At 45.1% G+C, this 17,135-nt stretch overlaps 1 protein-coding gene across 2 annotated transcripts in view; it reads right to left on the bottom strand.

Annotated features, from left to right (window-relative positions):
* ZBTB17 (zinc finger and BTB domain containing 17) overlaps nucleotides 1-15,246 on the bottom strand; it is a 30,447-nt gene extending 15,201 nt beyond the window's left edge. The window contains exons 1-2 of one of the 2 annotated variants that reach the window (XM_061160672.1): nucleotides 15,116-15,246; nucleotides 12,996-13,082 (exon numbers count right to left, since the gene is read on the bottom strand). Coding sequence is in view for 1 of the 2 variants with exons in the window: in XM_061160671.1 (XP_061016654.1) it covers nucleotides 15,116-15,122 (7 nt within the window). In the remaining variant the exon portion in view is untranslated. The remainder of the gene's footprint in view (nucleotides 1-12,995; nucleotides 13,083-15,115) is intronic. The other variant, XM_061160671.1, reaches the window with a different exon arrangement.
* Between the last annotated feature and the right edge of the window lie 1,889 nt (nucleotides 15,247-17,135).

Below are 17,135 nucleotides of genomic sequence, written 5' to 3'. Positions count from 1 at the left end.
TTCCTGGCCGTGTGGAATATGACTGATTCAAGGTCAAAATATTCTGTGGACCCTTATAAAATGATCATTATACTTTTGGTGCTTGCTACTGAAAAACTAATAGACAAAGCCACTGTGAAAAGTGAACTTCCAGTCTGTTAATCACAACAGCAGCAATACATATTTGAGAAAACAGTTCTATGCATGTGAATGAGAAATCTCCCCTAAAATACAGAAGCTCTGTGATGTGATACAGCTGCCCCTATACTCTCTGCACTCCCCTCTGGGGTCCTCCATCCATAAAACAGGAAACATATAAACAGAGACTAAAGAATCACACACACATTTAATGAGTGCTTACTCTGTGCTCGCCTTAGGGACAGTATCCCCACTTTGAGCCTAAGACAGGTAATAAATCAACACACTACATAATGTCACATACTCAGTGCTGTGAAGAAAACCAAAGCAAGCCGAGGTTATTAACTGAGAAAAGGGTCAAGGAGGAGCTCTCTGAGGAGGTGACATTGAAGCAAAGACCTGGTGGAGTAAAGAGCGAGTCATGCCACCACAAGCCCAGGGACAATTAAAGACATACGGAAGGACAAAAGCAAAGATCCCGAGACAGATGTTACTTGGCCAAAGGGGCCAGAGTGCCTGAAAAGGGGGAAGGGAGCAGGAGGATGAGAGGCACCGAGGTCGGTAGCAGTAGAGGCTGAGATCACTCAAGGTTTCAAGGCAAGTCAGGCTTTGGAGTTTCTTCTAAGTAGACTGGTATGTCCTGGGGGTGGGGTGGGGCTGAGAACAGAAGACTGACAGCAAGGTGGCAAGTGTGGACACAGGAACACCAGCAGAGAAGCCAGAGAGGAAGGTGGCCTCCAACAAGCTGTAGGCGGAAAGGTGAGAAGTAGTCACATTAGGGATATGTCTTGGTGACGCCAACAGAAAGGCTGATCAAGGAAGATGTCGGTTGTGAGAAAAGAAAGGAGTCAAGGATGACAGCAAAATTTTTAGCCTGAGAAACTGGCCAAGTGGCAGTATCATTTACCGAGGTGAGGAACTGATTGTGGGAGCAAAGGGTTAATGGGAGGAAAGCAAGTAGAGAAAGTGGTGAGAAATCCAAGTGGAGTGACAGGCTGGAGGCCACGCCCATCACACCAGGACTCAGCCTCACCCCCAGCCGATGGGAGTCATGCCGGATTTAAGCAAGATGGCCACAGTTAGACTCACGTTTCTGAAAGGTCACTCTGGCTGCATGAGTGTGGAGAGGCTAAAAGGGCAACAGCAGAAGCAGAAAAACAACTCAGGAAGTCTCGCAGTGCTGGCCCCGCAGGACAAGAGGAATGGGACAGTGTCAGCCCCAGGCTGGTGCCGGGTGAGGCTGACTGGTGCCCAGAACCCAACACACTCACTGTGGGTCTTTCTGAGCAGCGTGTGCAAGCAGTACTCCTGTTGAATATCACAGCATCCTTTGAAAGCTTTAAGTACCATCCCTTACCATTTAGTACTCAACCCTGCCCGGGAGAAGCTGGGCCATGCTGTTTGTCCACCACCACATCCCAGGCTGAGAATTATGACCTCTTACTCACATTTCAAAGAAAATGCCTGCAACTCTGGAGGGACGTACAAGAACCTGGTAACGGGGAACCCCTCACAGCAGCAGGGGAAGGATGGAAAGGAGTTTCACTCTTCAATCTTGTATCCTGTCTGGGTTTTTCTGTTTTATTTTACCACTTATAAATGTTATCGATTAAAATATTAAAACTGAGAAAGTAAAACACAGAGGGAAGGAGGGGAGAAAGAAGAAAAGAGAGAAAGAAAATGTCCATAAAGTCAGAGCTTCTTCACTTTCTCTTAACCATAACCTTTCAGATATTTTCTGCGAGACCTGGTGACTGAAAACTTCTCAAAAGCAAAAAATTTCTCATAAGGGAAATGGAACATTATGGTAATTTGCACAAAGAATGTGTCACTTGGGAAAACTTGATGAGCAAAAATTCCTTAAGGGGACAAAATGGAAAATCCCCTAGAAGAGCAGCTGGTGGCCTTTTCCAGACACGGATGAACCCCTCTGACTCTGCGATGGCCCTGAAGGCCTCTCCTGGGAGTCACACACACAGTTCAGACTTCAGGGAGCTGACTCCTCCGACCCGGTTAAAACTCCTGCCTTGGAATCCAGCCAAAGCTAATTAATTAAGTCCCTCGTGCAAGAGTACTTAAATCTCTGTACCTCAGTTTCCTTTCTGTGAAACGGGGATGGTACTAAAAGTGTCCACTTCACAAAGTTGCTGTTGGCCATCATTGTTATTATACACAAACCCAGGCCAGCAACATCAATCTGTAACAGGAAAGCGGGGAACGCAACGCTCGCCTCCCTGCCCTACCTTCTAAAAATGGACATAGGGACTTCCCTGGTGGTCCAGTAGCTAAGACTCCGCGCTCCCAATGGAGGGGGCCCAGGTTTGATCCCTGGTCAGGGAACTAGACCACACACGTCACAACTAACAATTTGCATGCTGCAACTAAACATCCTGTGTGCCGCAACTAAGACTCGGCACTACCAAATAAAAATTCTAAAAATAAATTTTAAAAAAAATTTTTTTAAATAATAAAAATAAAAATGGACGTAAAATCTCATCAGTAAGCCAGGCACCCATGACAGATAAAGCTTCAACCTGAAAAAAGATCAGAAAAAGGTCCTGCAAACTGCAAAGCTTCTTCCACTCAAGAGTAACCAGAAGGCAAGGCAGAGGTGCTTTGTACTTGACAGCAAAAGCCACCTGCTATTCTACAAGAAATATGATGATTTTGGAGGAGCAAAGCAGCTTTCATTGAGAAAGAAGATAAAACATGACAATTCCAAAGGAAGGATTAGTCGTCCCAAGGTGCTAGTTAAGATCAAGAATCCAAAATAAAGAAGTTGAATACTATTAATAATTACTAGAAGGTATCTGTATGTATCTGAACTTTAATGTAGCACATGATTTTTCATGTGACTGACTTTTTCTGGGTTTGTTTTCTCATTAGGATTAGTGACTTTGAAGGTCCCTTCTACTGTTCAGATTTAATAAATGTCGAGTAAATGATTTCATTAATAAGACTGAAGATTACAAATGCATGCATTTGAAGTATAACAGATACCATGTGAATGACATGAAAATGACATATTTACCTAGCAGTTTTTTTTTTTTTTTTTCCCCATCTAAAACTTTCCTTATATTGGAAATCTTATGATTTCCAACTAGGAACATGAACCATAAAGGATATGAACATCAACTATGAACCATATACTGGGATGTCCCTGACAGCTCAGTTGGTAAAGAATCTGCCTGCAACTCAGGAGACCCTGGTATGATTCCTGGGTCAGGAAGATCTGCTGGAAAAGGGACAGGCTACCCACTCCCGTATTCCTGGACTTCCCTTCGGGCTCAGCTGGTAAAGAATCTGCCTGCAATGCGGGAGACCTGGGTTCAGTCCCTGGGCTGGGAAGATCCCCTGGAGAAGGGAAAGGTGACATGAACATCAACTCTGAACTATATATGAATATCTATGACCTATATAAGCCAACATCAAACTGTACATTCAGTATTCCATATAGGATTAAACTGAAGTTAATATTTGGTAAAACTTGACAGGGAAAAACTAAAAGTAAGGATATTTTAGAGGAGTATTTTCAGAGACCTCAAAAACTTAAGATAGGCCTGGACAAAAAGTGGTCAAGAATTCAGTGCCTCTACTTCCAAGGATTTCTTCAAACTGTTAGGCTCCTCAAATCCAGATGCTGAGTGCTGCCCCAGAAGACAGCGATGTTTGGACAGCAGCCCTGGGAGGATGAGAAGCAGCTCACCCCGACCTGGCCCTTGAAGAAACAGTGCTGCCGGCCTCCTGCCCCTCCACCCACCACCTGCAGCAGCATGAATCAGCAAAGCTGCTGGAAGCCTTTTTAACGAATGACTTGCAACCCTGGCGGTTTTTCAGCCAGCCCCTTTTGAAGTGCGAGCTTCTGAGTGAAACTTGGAAGCCACCCTAAGCACTGCCTGGTTGCTGGTCCAAGGGCAGGCAGGCCAAGAGACAGACAGAGGCAAAGAAAGAGAGACAGACAGAGCACCTGCAAGGCCATATAAGGAAGCAGGTCAGTCCCAAGGGGCCACTTAATGGGACCATGATGAGAAAGCGATGGTACCCGAACTTAATTCTTAAAGGCATGAAAGACAGGTCAGAAACCTAAATGTTCTGTCTCATTCACATTTCTACCCTTATCTTCTCAACTTTCCAAATGCAAATATAAACTGGGGGGGGGGGGGGGGGATATTTACAGCCTATATGGGAAATAAGGGTTAACAGTCCCAAAATATAAAGAACTTTAATCAAATGAAAACATATGTCCAAAAAAAAAAAAAAAGAAAGAAAGAAAACATATGTCCACACAAAGCCTGTAGACAAATGTTCACAGCAGCATTATTCGTAACAGTCAAAAGGTCAAAACAGGACTTCCCTAGTCATTCAGAGGTCAAGAATCCACCTGCCAATGCAGGGGACACAGGTTGGATCTCTGGTCTAGAAAGACTATCCATGCTGTGGGACCACTAAGCCTGTGCTCCACTACTGAGCCCACGTGCTGCAACTACTGACGCCCACAGGCCCTCGGGCCCACACGCCACCAGAGAAGCCACTGCGATGAGAAGCCTGCACAGCAACTAAAGAGGAGCCCCTGCTCGCTGCAACTAGAGAAAGCCTATGTGCAGTCACGAAGACTTAACACAGTCAAAAATTACTTAATTTTTTTAAAAAGGTCACAACAGTCCAAATGCCCATCAACTAATGAATAAGTAAATAAAATGAGGCATGCAGAGAATTATTTGATAATAAGAAATTACTGATAACGTGCTACAATTTGAATTGAACCTTGAAAATATCGTGCTATGTGAAAGAAGCCAGCCACAAAAGACTAAGATGCATGATTCCATTTATACAAAATGCCTAGAATAGGCAAATCCATAATGATAGAAAATGGTTGCTTCGGGCTGGGGGAGACAGAGGTAAATGGGGAATGACTCGGTGGCAAGTTTCTCCTGGGGATGATGAAAATGTTCTGGTTGTGATGGCTGCACAACTTTGTGAATTGTGCCACTGGATTGTGCACTTAAAATAGGTGAATTGCATGGTATGTGACTGTCTCAATAAAGCTGTTATTAAAAATTAAATAGCAAGAAAAAAATCTTCCAACAGAAAAATAAGCCAAAGAAATGAACAGGAAATTCACAAATGAAAAAATGAGTGTGGTCAATATACTCAATACAGAAAAAAGATGTTTAACCTTACTAATAATCAGATATGAACAAGCACAAGTTACCACTTCCAGTTTCAAGGTGGCAAAGATTGAAAAGACTGAGTTTCCACTGTGGGCCAGGGCACATTCCCAGCGAGCAGAAGCAGAAAGTGGTACACTGTGTCAGACTGCAGCCTATCAACACCAATGCAGATTCTAAATGCGTTCATCGGTTAGGTACAAATTAAAAATGCCTGGATATGAGTAACTGACCAGAGAGCCCACCACGCGGAGGCTACGATTTCCCAACCTGATGGGGTACTACCCAGCTGTAAGGAAAGAGTGAGTCCTGGTAAAGGACTGTGGGACTGGGTCCAGAGAAAACAGAGCCATGCTAATAATAAGTCCCACTATGATGGACACTTGAGGGGAGGTTACTGGCAAGAGAAATAGTTGGCTCGCTGTTTCCCAAGGGCAGTGGCACGTGGGGCACACAAGTCCAACAGCAGCCACTAGGGAAAAACTGGAATAGCTGCCGGGGCAACCTGCCTGCCGTGTTTCCTACATACACGCAACCTCATCAAGTGTTCGTATTAATTCTCTGGGAGAGTAGTAATATGATCACCCTCGATGCGCAGATGAGCAAAATAAGGCTTAGAGAGGTTGTCATTCCACCCAGGTCTCAATGACACGCCTGGATCCAAGGCCAAAGTCCACCATACTCTATGAGGTGTCCTCTTTTCACTTTAAACAGAGACAAAACTTCCATGGACAGACAGAATTCTTGATTCACTGGATCCTCAGTCTGTCCCCAAAGGGCAAATTCTCTGTCATTAACTAGCAACTCCCTTTCCTTATTCTAATTAGTGTTACAAAACATGTTATGTATTTTTTAAAAAGTCAGAAATGAGCAATATTAAGTCTTAGTTCTGATCTTCAGTTTGCAACTGCCAAATGAAACATAAAATTGAAACTCTGAAGCATCTTAGTTTATGAAAGCATGGCACACCAGGTAAGGGCTTCCCTGATGGCTCTGTGGTAAAGAACCCACCTGCCAATGTAGGAGACCCGGGTTTGATCCCTGGGTCAAGAAGATCCCCTGAAGAAGGAAAATAGCAACTCACCCCAATATTCTTGCCTGGGGAAATCCTATGGACAGAGGAGCCTGGCAGGCTACAGTCCATGGGGTCATAAAAGAGTCAGACATGAATTAGCAAGTAAGCAACAACAACATAGCATTATCAGGTACCCTGGCTGACTCTCACTACACAGGGCTACAAATGCTGAAGAAAAACTGTATGACATCTTTTAAAATGCATCAAAGAACTGGCAAATCAACAAGGAATACTGACAGGTCAAACAAACTTAAGCAAAGGCTGGAATTCAGATAGCAAGTGGAGCTTTGCGGGTGGGCAGCAAGGGCATCTGCAGAACTGGGCAAGCTCAGATTCTCCCCCTACCCCCAAAAAGGGAGGTCCCTCCAGAATTAAGCTGGGTCCCAAAGGGTTATATCTTAGTGGAAAGAAAACAGCATAGAAAACAGCCTATATCAAATCAAGGCACCAGATGGAGAGGTGTACAATCCCTCTGGGAGAATCTGTAACCACTAGATGGCCCGCCATGGACTACAGCCCAAAGTCACACTGTAAAAGATGTACATCAGGTAGATAAAAAGGGATCCCAAAATCAAAGTATTTGATGCAAGGAGTGAGGACCAACTAAAATAGTAAATAAGAAATAAGTGTATCTAGGGGCTTCCCTGGTGGTCCAGTGGTTACGAATCCACCTGGCAAGAGTCACCGGTTTGATCCCTGGTCTGGGAAGACCCCACATGCCACAGAGCAACTGAGCCAGGGCATCACAATTACTTAGCTCATGTGCTGCAACTACTGAAGCCCATGTGCCTAGGGCCTGGGTTCATCAACAAGAGAAGCCACCACAAGGAAGAGCAGCCCCCACTCGCCATAACCGGAGAAAGCCCATGCAGCAGTGAAGACCCAGAACAACCAAAAAATAAAAGAACTAAACTACACACCTATGGAATGGAAGTTGAGGAGGGAGTATTAGGAATTAAAGTGTGATAAGGTCCTAACTGCTTGGGAGTAAAGTGTAAAGACACTGACTAAAGTTTCCCTGATAGCTCAGTTGATAAAGAATCCACCTGCAATGCAGGAGACCCCAGTTCGATTCCTAAGTCAGGAAGATCTGCTGGAGAAGGGATAAGCTACCCACTCCAGTATTCTTGGGCTTCCCTTGTGGCTCAGCTGGTAAAGAATCCACCTGCAATGAGGGAGACCTGGGTTTGATCCCTGGTTTGGAAAGATTGCCTGAAGAAGGGAATGGCTACCCACTCCAGTATTCTGGCCTGGAGAATCCCAGGGGCTGTATAGTCCATGGGGTCGCAAAGAGTTGGACACAACTGAGCGACCTTCACTTCACAAAATTAGAATGTGGCAAGTCATGTAAATTGAGGGATATGCCATGTTCATGAATCAGAAGATCAATATCATAAAAACATTACCTCTATCCAAACTGACATGTAATAAATTCAATTCTAACAAAATTCAAAGTGATTCTAATAAAAGACTCCAACAATTTTTATGGAATTTAATAAGCATAATCCAAAATGAAAATGGTAGAAAGCCAAAGCCTTACCAGATACCAAGAATTGTTATATAAGAACTTAGAGAGGAAAAAAAAGAACTTAGAGGGACTTTCCTGGTGGCTCAGTGGCTTAAGAATCCCACTCCCAGTGGAGGGGACCTGGGTTCGATCCCCTGCTCAGGGAACTAGATCCCACATGCTGCAACTAAGAGTTTGCAAGCTGCAAGTAAAGATCCCATGTGCCACAACTAAAAGATCAAAGATTCTGTGTGCTGCAACTAAGACCTGGTGCAGCCAAATACAGAAACAAAAAATAGAAAAAAAAAAAGTAAAAGAACTGAGAAATTAAATTGGTGGGATATTGGCACACAGACAGAGATAGATGGAAAAGAGCCCAGAAATAGGCCCATACATTTGTGGACACTTGATGTACGATAGTGGTTACTGCTGACTTTAAAGATCCACAAGAAAGGAATGTATTTTTTCAATACATAGTACAGGCTTAATCTGATGTGTTTATTTAAAAAAAGGAAAAACTTATCTCCTATCTCAAACCATATACAAAAATTATTATGAACAGACTAAAGACCTTTGAGTAAAAGGTAAGAATCATAAAATATCTGGAAGACAATACACGGGGAAATACCTTTATAAACCTGAAGCAGGGAGAAAGTTCTTAAAAAGAAATAAGTGCTAAGCAACCTAGATGCCCATCAGCAGATGAATGGATAAGGAAGCTGTGGTACATATACACCATGGAATATTACTCAGCCGTTAAAAAGAATTCATTTGAACCAGTCCTAATGAGATGGATGAAGCTGGAGCCCCTTATACAGAGTGAAGTAAGCCAGAAAGATAAAGAACATTACAGCATACTAACACATATATATGGAATTTAGAAAGATGGTAACGATAACCCTACATGCAAAACAGAAAAAGAGACACAGAAATACAGAACAAACTTTTGAACTCTGTGGGAGAATGTGAGGGTGGGATGTTTCAAAAGAACAGCATGTATACTATCTATGGTGAAACAGATCACCAGCCCAGGTGGGATGCATGAGACAAGTGCTCGGGCCTGGTGCACTGGGAAGACCCAGAGGAATCGGGTGGAGAGGGAGGTGGGAGCAGGGATTGGGATGGGGAAGACGTGTAAATCCATGGCTGATTCATATCAATGTATGACAAAACCCACTGAAATGTTGTGAAGTGATTGGCCTCCAACTAATAAAAAAAAAAAAAAATAGCACCTGATTTTATGGAAAAAAAAAAAAAGAAATAAGTGCTAACTATTAAGAAAAAGTCAATAAATGACATTAAAACTAAGAATTTCTATTCATTAAAAATAAACTAGAGTGACAAGACAAGCCACAAACTGGAAGTGGATAGTTTCAACACATCTAACTGACAAATGATTAGTATCAAAACAAAAAAAACAGGGAGAAAAAAAGTTTCCACATAATAAAAAGACAACTCAATAAAACAATGAGCAGAAAGATTTAAGCTGTTTTTTCAGAGACGCTGAAAGCTGAATGATCCATTAGTGCATGAAAAGATGCTCAACCCACTAATAACCATGAAGATGCAAATCAAGACCACCTGCGGTACCACTGAGCTTCCAACACATTAGTATAAAGTCTTAAATCTGATGATACCATTGTTCGGAGGATGTGAAGCAGGCAGAATTGCCAGCTGAGTAAACTGGGGAAACCACTCTGGAAATGACTTGGTATCACTGTATTTAGTCAAACTGAAGATGCACATACCCTAGGATTCGGTCCTCCTCCCTGGGGTGTATGCTGATAGGCTGCATACGCGTGCCCCAGGAATGGTCACAGTATCACTGTCTGTCTCAGCAAAATACTGAAAACAAATGTCCATCAACAATAGAAAGGATACGTAAATTCTCATACAACGGAACATAACTCACCAGTGAAAATGAAATACACCTATATGCAACATGGATTAATCTCAAGAACACATGTTAAGCAAAAAATTTAGATCACTGAAAAAAACAAGATAATGTACTGAGTTCAAAATCATGCAAAATTAACTAATAACATTGCTTAGCAACACAAACACATGTGGTAAAACTATAAAGAAAAGCAAGAGATGGGAATTCCCTGGCGATTCAGTGGTTAAGACTTGGCACTTGCAATGCCACGGCCTGGATTCAGTCCCTGGTCAGGGAACTAAGATCCCACAAGCCATGGGGCCAAAAAAGAAAAAACACTAAAAAAGAAAAGAAAAGAAAAGCATGGACACAGCAAATGCCAAATCCAGTGATTACGCTGGGGAGGGAGAGGACAGGATCGGGGAGGGGCACTTCAAAGGTAATGTAACATTCTTTAGTGTAAAGGAGGTGATGGGTATATGGGTGTTCCTTGTAAGATTATCCTTCAGGTGGTATATATTCTTTTGTATCTACTCAATATTAAACAAGACAACTTACAAAATTAAACAATGTTACTTCTGACTTTAGGCCATGATTTGAAGCATTAACTTGGGCAGCTGACTTGAGTTACACTCAACCAGGAAAGTCCCTGACATGGGCCCACCCAGCCCTGAGACTACAGAAATGAGAAATGCTTCACCACCCAGGCTCCTGAGCTGGAGACAACTTCCCACTGGGCCCTGGAGCCTTCTACTCTGGACAGGAAAGGTACTGCTTAGATAAATCGGGTCAGTAGAGGAAGTGGGGTGGGTGGGGTAGGGGGAAACAGGTTCTACTGCCAGACCTTTTAAGACCAGAAGCTGAGTACATTTTTGATGCGACAATGAACCCACCAAGGCTGCTTTCAGGCTGGGTCTAGACTCTCAGCAGGAACTGTCACCTCTGAGGCTCTGCATGCTGCTCTTTAAACACAAGTGAGCAACTCTCAACTCTAACCATGCCCTCTGCTTCTTTCCTTTGAAGCTCAAGGCTGATCTCTCCAATTCCTAACAAGCAGGTGTGAATGTAAGAGCCCTGGCTTTCTGTATGCATCTGTGACTACATCATTGAGGTCAACCGTAGGTAGCCCTCAGACTGTTAAGCTATTGATACCCATGAGGACCTCTGAGAGTGCCAGACACCTATGCTGACACTGAACACACACACCCGGAGCAAACGCTAAAAATCACTTGATGCTAAAGTGCCTACTCTTTGTAACCTCTATTATTTCAATCATTTAAACATGTGGCTGGTAAATGAAGTAGATTATGGTAAATTATGGTCTCTAGGACAATATGCTTTGTGCACAAAATGTACTTGGAGTTTTTCGCTTCCTGTGAGGTTGGGGTCCCGCCCTTTGGTGGTGTCTGTTACCCTGCCAGACACCAGGTCTGAGAACCTCTGTGCCACCCATGTGGCACCATCCTTGGGGGAATTCCAGGACGGTAGAGAGTGGGACACCTGGTCTTTTTTGTGGCAAACTGTTCAAACTGAAGCTCTGCCCACAGAGGCTGCCCTTTTGGCATTCTAGACTGCAGGCTCAGTTTATGTGCAACAAAATCAAGCCACCTGACACTTTAAAATGTCTCTCCTGTACACACATACAGGCATGCATGTGCACAGAAGGCCCGGCACGAGGACACATAGACGTGGTGAACAGTTGTCTGGGACAGGAACTGGGTCAGACATGACAGCGTTAGTTACTTTCCCACCCTAAGCATTTTTTTCTTCCTCAACTCTGCACACTTTCTTTCTTGACCCTCATAAGAGGTTGTTGTTAGGTCATCCTCTCCTAATTAACACATAGAAGCACTAGATACCAACTGTGGACTCAAAGACTAGATAAAGCATTTTACATGCATTACCTCATTAACAATTCCACCCAATAAAGCTAGCATGAGGTCATCATTATTCCCACTACACCCCCGAGGAAATGGAGGCTTAGAGAAGTCAAGTACTTTGTCCAAAGGCACACAGCTAGTAAGTATAAAGACCAGGTATGTTAGGCTCAAGTGTCTTTGACTTAGAAGTTCAGCACCTCATACCCCAGAAATTCTGTTTTTTGTTGTCTAGTTGTTCTGTTGTGTTCGACTCTTTGCAACCCCATGGACTGTAGCCCGCCAAGCTCCTCTGTCCATGGGATTCTCCAGGCAAGAATCCTGGAGTGGTATTGCCATTTCCTTCTCCAGAGGATCTTCCAGACCCAGGGATTGATCCCGTGTCTCCTGCATTGGCAGGTAGGTTCTTTACCACTGAGCCACCTGGGAAGCCCTCACTGTGATTACCCATGTGGCTAACAGCACCTTGATCCCGGGACCCATCTCCCTCATCTCCTCAACCCGAGCCCCCAGTGCAGTGTCTGACACATCAGGCACAGAAACACTGGCTGTGTGAGCAAGCCTGGACTCCCTGGACCCAAGCAACACGAACGACCCAAAGCCAGAGGAGCCTGCCTTAGGGTCCCAGGGGCCCAGGGGACACACCCCACCCTGTCTCACCAGTGAATGGACACCCCTCAGGCCTAACCATCAGAGTCAGCAATCCAGTCACACTGGGAACAGAACAGGTTCTCTCAGCCAGCTTCCCTCCAGCATTGGAACAATCGTGATTCCTCCTTTGGTTGTACACCAGAGGCTGGGGTTTGGGGACAGATTGTACAAAAGTATGTATCTTTAAACATTAGAACCTTAAAAGGAATGGGTATGTGCTCCCTACTCTGTCTTTCCCTCTCTGCCACACGGAGTGCATACACAATGGCAGGATCCAGAGCAGCCTGCTCAGTCCATGAGATGGAAGCCAGGGTTTGAGAAAAGAGAGCCACATGATCAATGGAACCTTGCTTCTGGATGACTTCGCAGAACAGAGTGAGCTGCCCTGACCAGTTCTGGACCGCCTACTCCCAGACTGTTAAGGGACAGGAATAAATTTCTATTTCCTTTCAGCTACTATATTTTGGAGCACTTTAGATTGCACTTAATTAAAACAAAGTGTGAACACTGCCCAGGGATTAATCTAGTCTAGCATGATCTTCGTCAGCAAAATGACAACAATATTATCAACATTCTCCCAACCAAACTAACTAGGATTCTGTCATTACTGTACACTTTAAAGAAAAAGTCGTCTTGAAAGGGTGAGTTGAAGCACGCTGCGTCTAGAGAAGAGGGACAAACTGACCTCCTGGTTTGTTTCATCTTTGAGTCTTAACAGACATACCTCAGATTTCCAAGTAGCCCAGGCTACTCTGTTCCGACAGTTTGTCTGGGGAAACTCCAGCTTGGCTCTCCTCCTCCAGCTCATTACCTGAATCAAAGACCAAGTGGAAAATCTGATGAGAACCTGCAGGATTCTAAGAGCTGCTCTTATATCCACCAAATACAGGCAAATGCAGAGCACTGAGCACAGAGTCTGGCACAAAGGCAGGGCTCAATAAATGTTACACTGGATTGTGACTGGGCTGCTGCCTGCCAGACCCTGTGCTGGACAGCTGGGACACAAAGATGAATAAAGCTAGTCCCAGTCCCTACACTCAGGAAAGCCCCCTACACTCGGGGAAGCCTGCTGACCGGAAGACGTAACACAAGGTTGATAAGCAAAGGCAATGAGGCTGTGGCCAAGTAGTCCTACAGCACTAGCATTCCCCAGGGATGTCCCAGACATTGTGCTTCCCACTCCAGACCCTCACGCAGGGGACACATCCCTTCCCACAACTATAGTGACTTTTGATGGATGCTAGATCACCAATGGACAGTTCCACTTGAATGCTTCACAGGCACTTACAACAGACATGTTCGAAACAAAATATATCCTCTCTCCTTAAATCCCCTCCCTATCCTGTTCCCTATCCCACTGAGCAGCATCACCATCCACCAGTCAAAAATTCAGAGCCAACCCTGACCTCTCCCCCGGCCTCTAAATCCCACACCTAAGTCATCACCAACTTTGGTCAAGTCTACCTTCAACACATTTTCCCCACCTTCTGCCTAATCTAACTCAAGGCCATGGTCATCTCTCACCTCCCCAGTTCTAGTAGCCTCTTAACTGGCCTCCAGGCCCATTCCCTTTAATACAGTCTTCACTAGCGTGATCTTTCTAATCCACAAATCTGATTCTTAAATGCATTCTCATTAACCTAAAACTGCAAGTCCACGGCTAGGTTTAAAAACTTCCCTAGGGGAAATTCCACTACAGGATCGGTGGCTGGCAAACTAAAGATGCCTCATGCCCCATGGCTGCTTTCCCTCCCCAAAACAAGACCCCTGAGGACCAGACCACACACTAGGGTCTTTCATCTCTGTCCCTAGGCAGCCTTCTCACACATTTCATCTTCAACTGAGAATACTCTTCCCCTTTTCTGCCTGCACTCTCCAAGCATCCTCCAGTTCTGCTTCCTGGGGAACAGAAGCCTTCCTGGATTTGCCTAAACTGTGTGAGGTGCCTCTACGCAGTGTTTCCTGCTTTTTTCCATCATATCAGAATTGCCTACATTTCAGTATGTCTCCCACGTGAGTTTCTGAGCTCTGAGTGATGACGATGATATAAAAAATAACAGCAACAAGCACACACAGCATTTACTTTGTGCCAGCAGGCCTTCTCAGCACTTTACACCGATTATCTCATTTAACCTTTATAATAGTTTTAGGAGGCAGATTTTATTCTCAACCCTGCTTTAAGGATAAGAAAACCGAGGCAGAAGGCGAGGAACCAACGTGCCTAAGGACACGGTTGGCAAGCACCGAGACAGGATTCAAACCCAGCTGCTTGGCTCCACAGCCTACACTTTTTAACCACTCGCTCCATCCTCAGAACTCATCAGGAGTTGAACCACCGTCTGTGGAACGAATGAATGAATGAAATGATCTCATACGGGGGCAGTATCGGTCTCCACCACGACAAACTCCTCCTAGGCCCTCACAGGCATGTGTCCTCCGGCCCCGCCGGCCAAAGTGAGCTGCGCGGGCACCCCGCCACCTCTCGGCCTCAGAACGCCCACCCGCAGCGGCGCGCGGGGTCAAGGGGCGGTGACAGCCGGGCGGCGGGGGCGGAGATGCTACCAGCTGGGGTGTCACCCAGCCGGAGGCGACTCGCGCTCCCTCGCCGGGACGGCGAGTCCAGTCCGCCCGCCCACTAGCCGCCCGCTCGCCGGGCAGCGCCCCCCACCCATTTGTCCCGCACCCTCATGTTGTGCGGGGTCCCCTCAGTCCGGGTTCCCGTCCCAGTCCACTTCCCTCCCCTCCCCCACACAACCGTCCCCGGCGTCCCGCCGCGTCCCATCCTCCGCCGCCTCAACCCGACTCCTGGGACTCCCCCGGCCCCGGGTGCTTGCTGACCCTCACCTGCCATGTCCTGGACCCCACCGCAGAGGGAGGTGCATCACGGCCGCGAGAAGGCCGGGGACGGCACTTCAGAGCAGACAAAGGGCGCCGCCATGTTAGAGTCGGGCGGAACCGACCTCGCTGGCTTCCCGGCTGCAACTTCCGGCGCATGCGCGGTGCCTGTCCTAGGCGTAACTCGTGGACAGGCGCATGCGCATAGCAATCCAGAAGTTCTGTAAAACAGTACTCTCTGCTTAGAATTTCTCTCATTGTAACCTTTCCTTGGTTTTCTGTTTCAAATGTAAAAGTAGCAGCTTCTACGTGTTCAGCGCTTCCTGTGTGCCAGGCACTGTGTTAACCACTTAACGTGCATTATTTCAAGTCCTCTCACCATCATACGATAATATTTTTCTCCCACTTTTGAAGAAGGGAAAACGGAGTTTCAGGGTAAATGAATTGCCCGTTGTCACGCGTCTTACAAGTGGTGAAGCAGAGATGTGAATGAACCTATTTGTGGCATCAAAGCTGTAGGACCACAGTTATGTTTTTCTACCTTCTGAGTTAAACGTTACCCCTTTCCCTGTTTAGGGGATATCCAGGATTAGCCTGTGTGTGAATGAGGGTACCTGAAAACAAAAATCGGCTTGCAGACTTTACCAGCTCCTCTGTGGTGTCTTTCCATCTTTTCAGCACTGCCAGGCCATTGACTTTTCTGTTTCCTAATAGTTCTCCTTTCTTCATTTTTTACCCTGTTTATTTTCATGATCCATAATTTTAACAACACCCTTGCAACAACCTTGATCTCCTTTGCTTTCTTGTCTTTTTGTCACGTGGATTTCATAAGAATTTCAACCCTGGATGAATCCAACTGCTCCTTTTTTACCTTTGGCGACACCTAAAGAGCCAAACACAACTGGAGAAAGTACCCAATGGGACAGACTGTTCTCTACAAACTCATGACTGTCAGCCTTAAGAGGGACTTTAATAAATGTCAGTCTGGCCATTTCACTGCTGCTGTCTTCACAATAACTAGAGAAACTAAAACACTCAGCAACAGTTGACTTCACCCCTTTTTTTTAGCAGGAAAAATAGTAATAGCAAATCTGATAGGAACCCTCTTGTCTTCCCAATACTAAATATGTAAGTTTCTACTTCTGAGTCCATCTGTGTTGGATGTAGTCCATTGAGACTTGCAATCCATTCCTTTCAGAATCTAAAAAGTTAAAATTTTATGTCCCAGACTCAGTAGCAGTTAGAATCCTAGGTACAGGTAGGTTCTGCCAACACGTAAGATTTGGAAGCCATTGGCCTGCTGATGTTAGCCAAATTTTGCTGGCAAGAAAGGTCATGCAAATATGGGGTGTTGCAGCCAGCAGTGTTCAGAAGTATCTGTGAGGTGGGGGCCGCCAAACTCAGCATTCTGGTGCCTGGAGCCAGTGTCTAGTCCCAAATCTAGATCCATGGACACTTGCTGTGGTGATGTTTTTTTTTTTCCAAGTCTTAGAAATCATGTTTTTATTTTTTTCATGTTTATTTTTATGCATTTATTTGGCCGTGCTGGATCTTTGTTGCTGGGTGGGCTTTCTCTAGTTGCGGCAAGTGGGAACTATTCTTTGTTGTGGTGCATGAGCTTCTCATTGAGGTGGCTTCTCTAGTTGGGGAGCCCAGGCTCTAGGGATCATAGGCTTCAGTAGTTGCAGCTCCTGGACTCTAGAGCACAGGCTCAATAGCCGTGGTACACGAGCTTAGTTGCCCTGAGGCATGGACATCATGTTTATTTTTACCTTTTACACCATGACAACAAAAAGTACACAGTGGAGAAGTGAATAGTTACATAAACTAATCAAAGGCCTAAAAGACAATGCAATTGAAAAGATGAAAATGAATAAACAGTTTAAAAAAATCAATCTAAACCCCAGAAGGAATTAATGATAAATGATCCATAAGAGAAATTGGGAAAATATGCTAGATGCAGGCTAAACATCCAGGCTCCAGTTATGAGGATAAAGTCAGGATCTGGAAATGTGTTCGTTATACCTGC

The sequence above is a fragment of the Dama dama genome, chromosome 14 (genome assembly GCF_033118175.1).
Source record: "Dama dama isolate Ldn47 chromosome 14, ASM3311817v1, whole genome shotgun sequence".
NCBI classification, from domain to species: Eukaryota; Metazoa; Chordata; class Mammalia; order Artiodactyla; family Cervidae; genus Dama; species Dama dama.
This window is presented reverse-complemented; position numbering and strand designations above follow the sequence as displayed.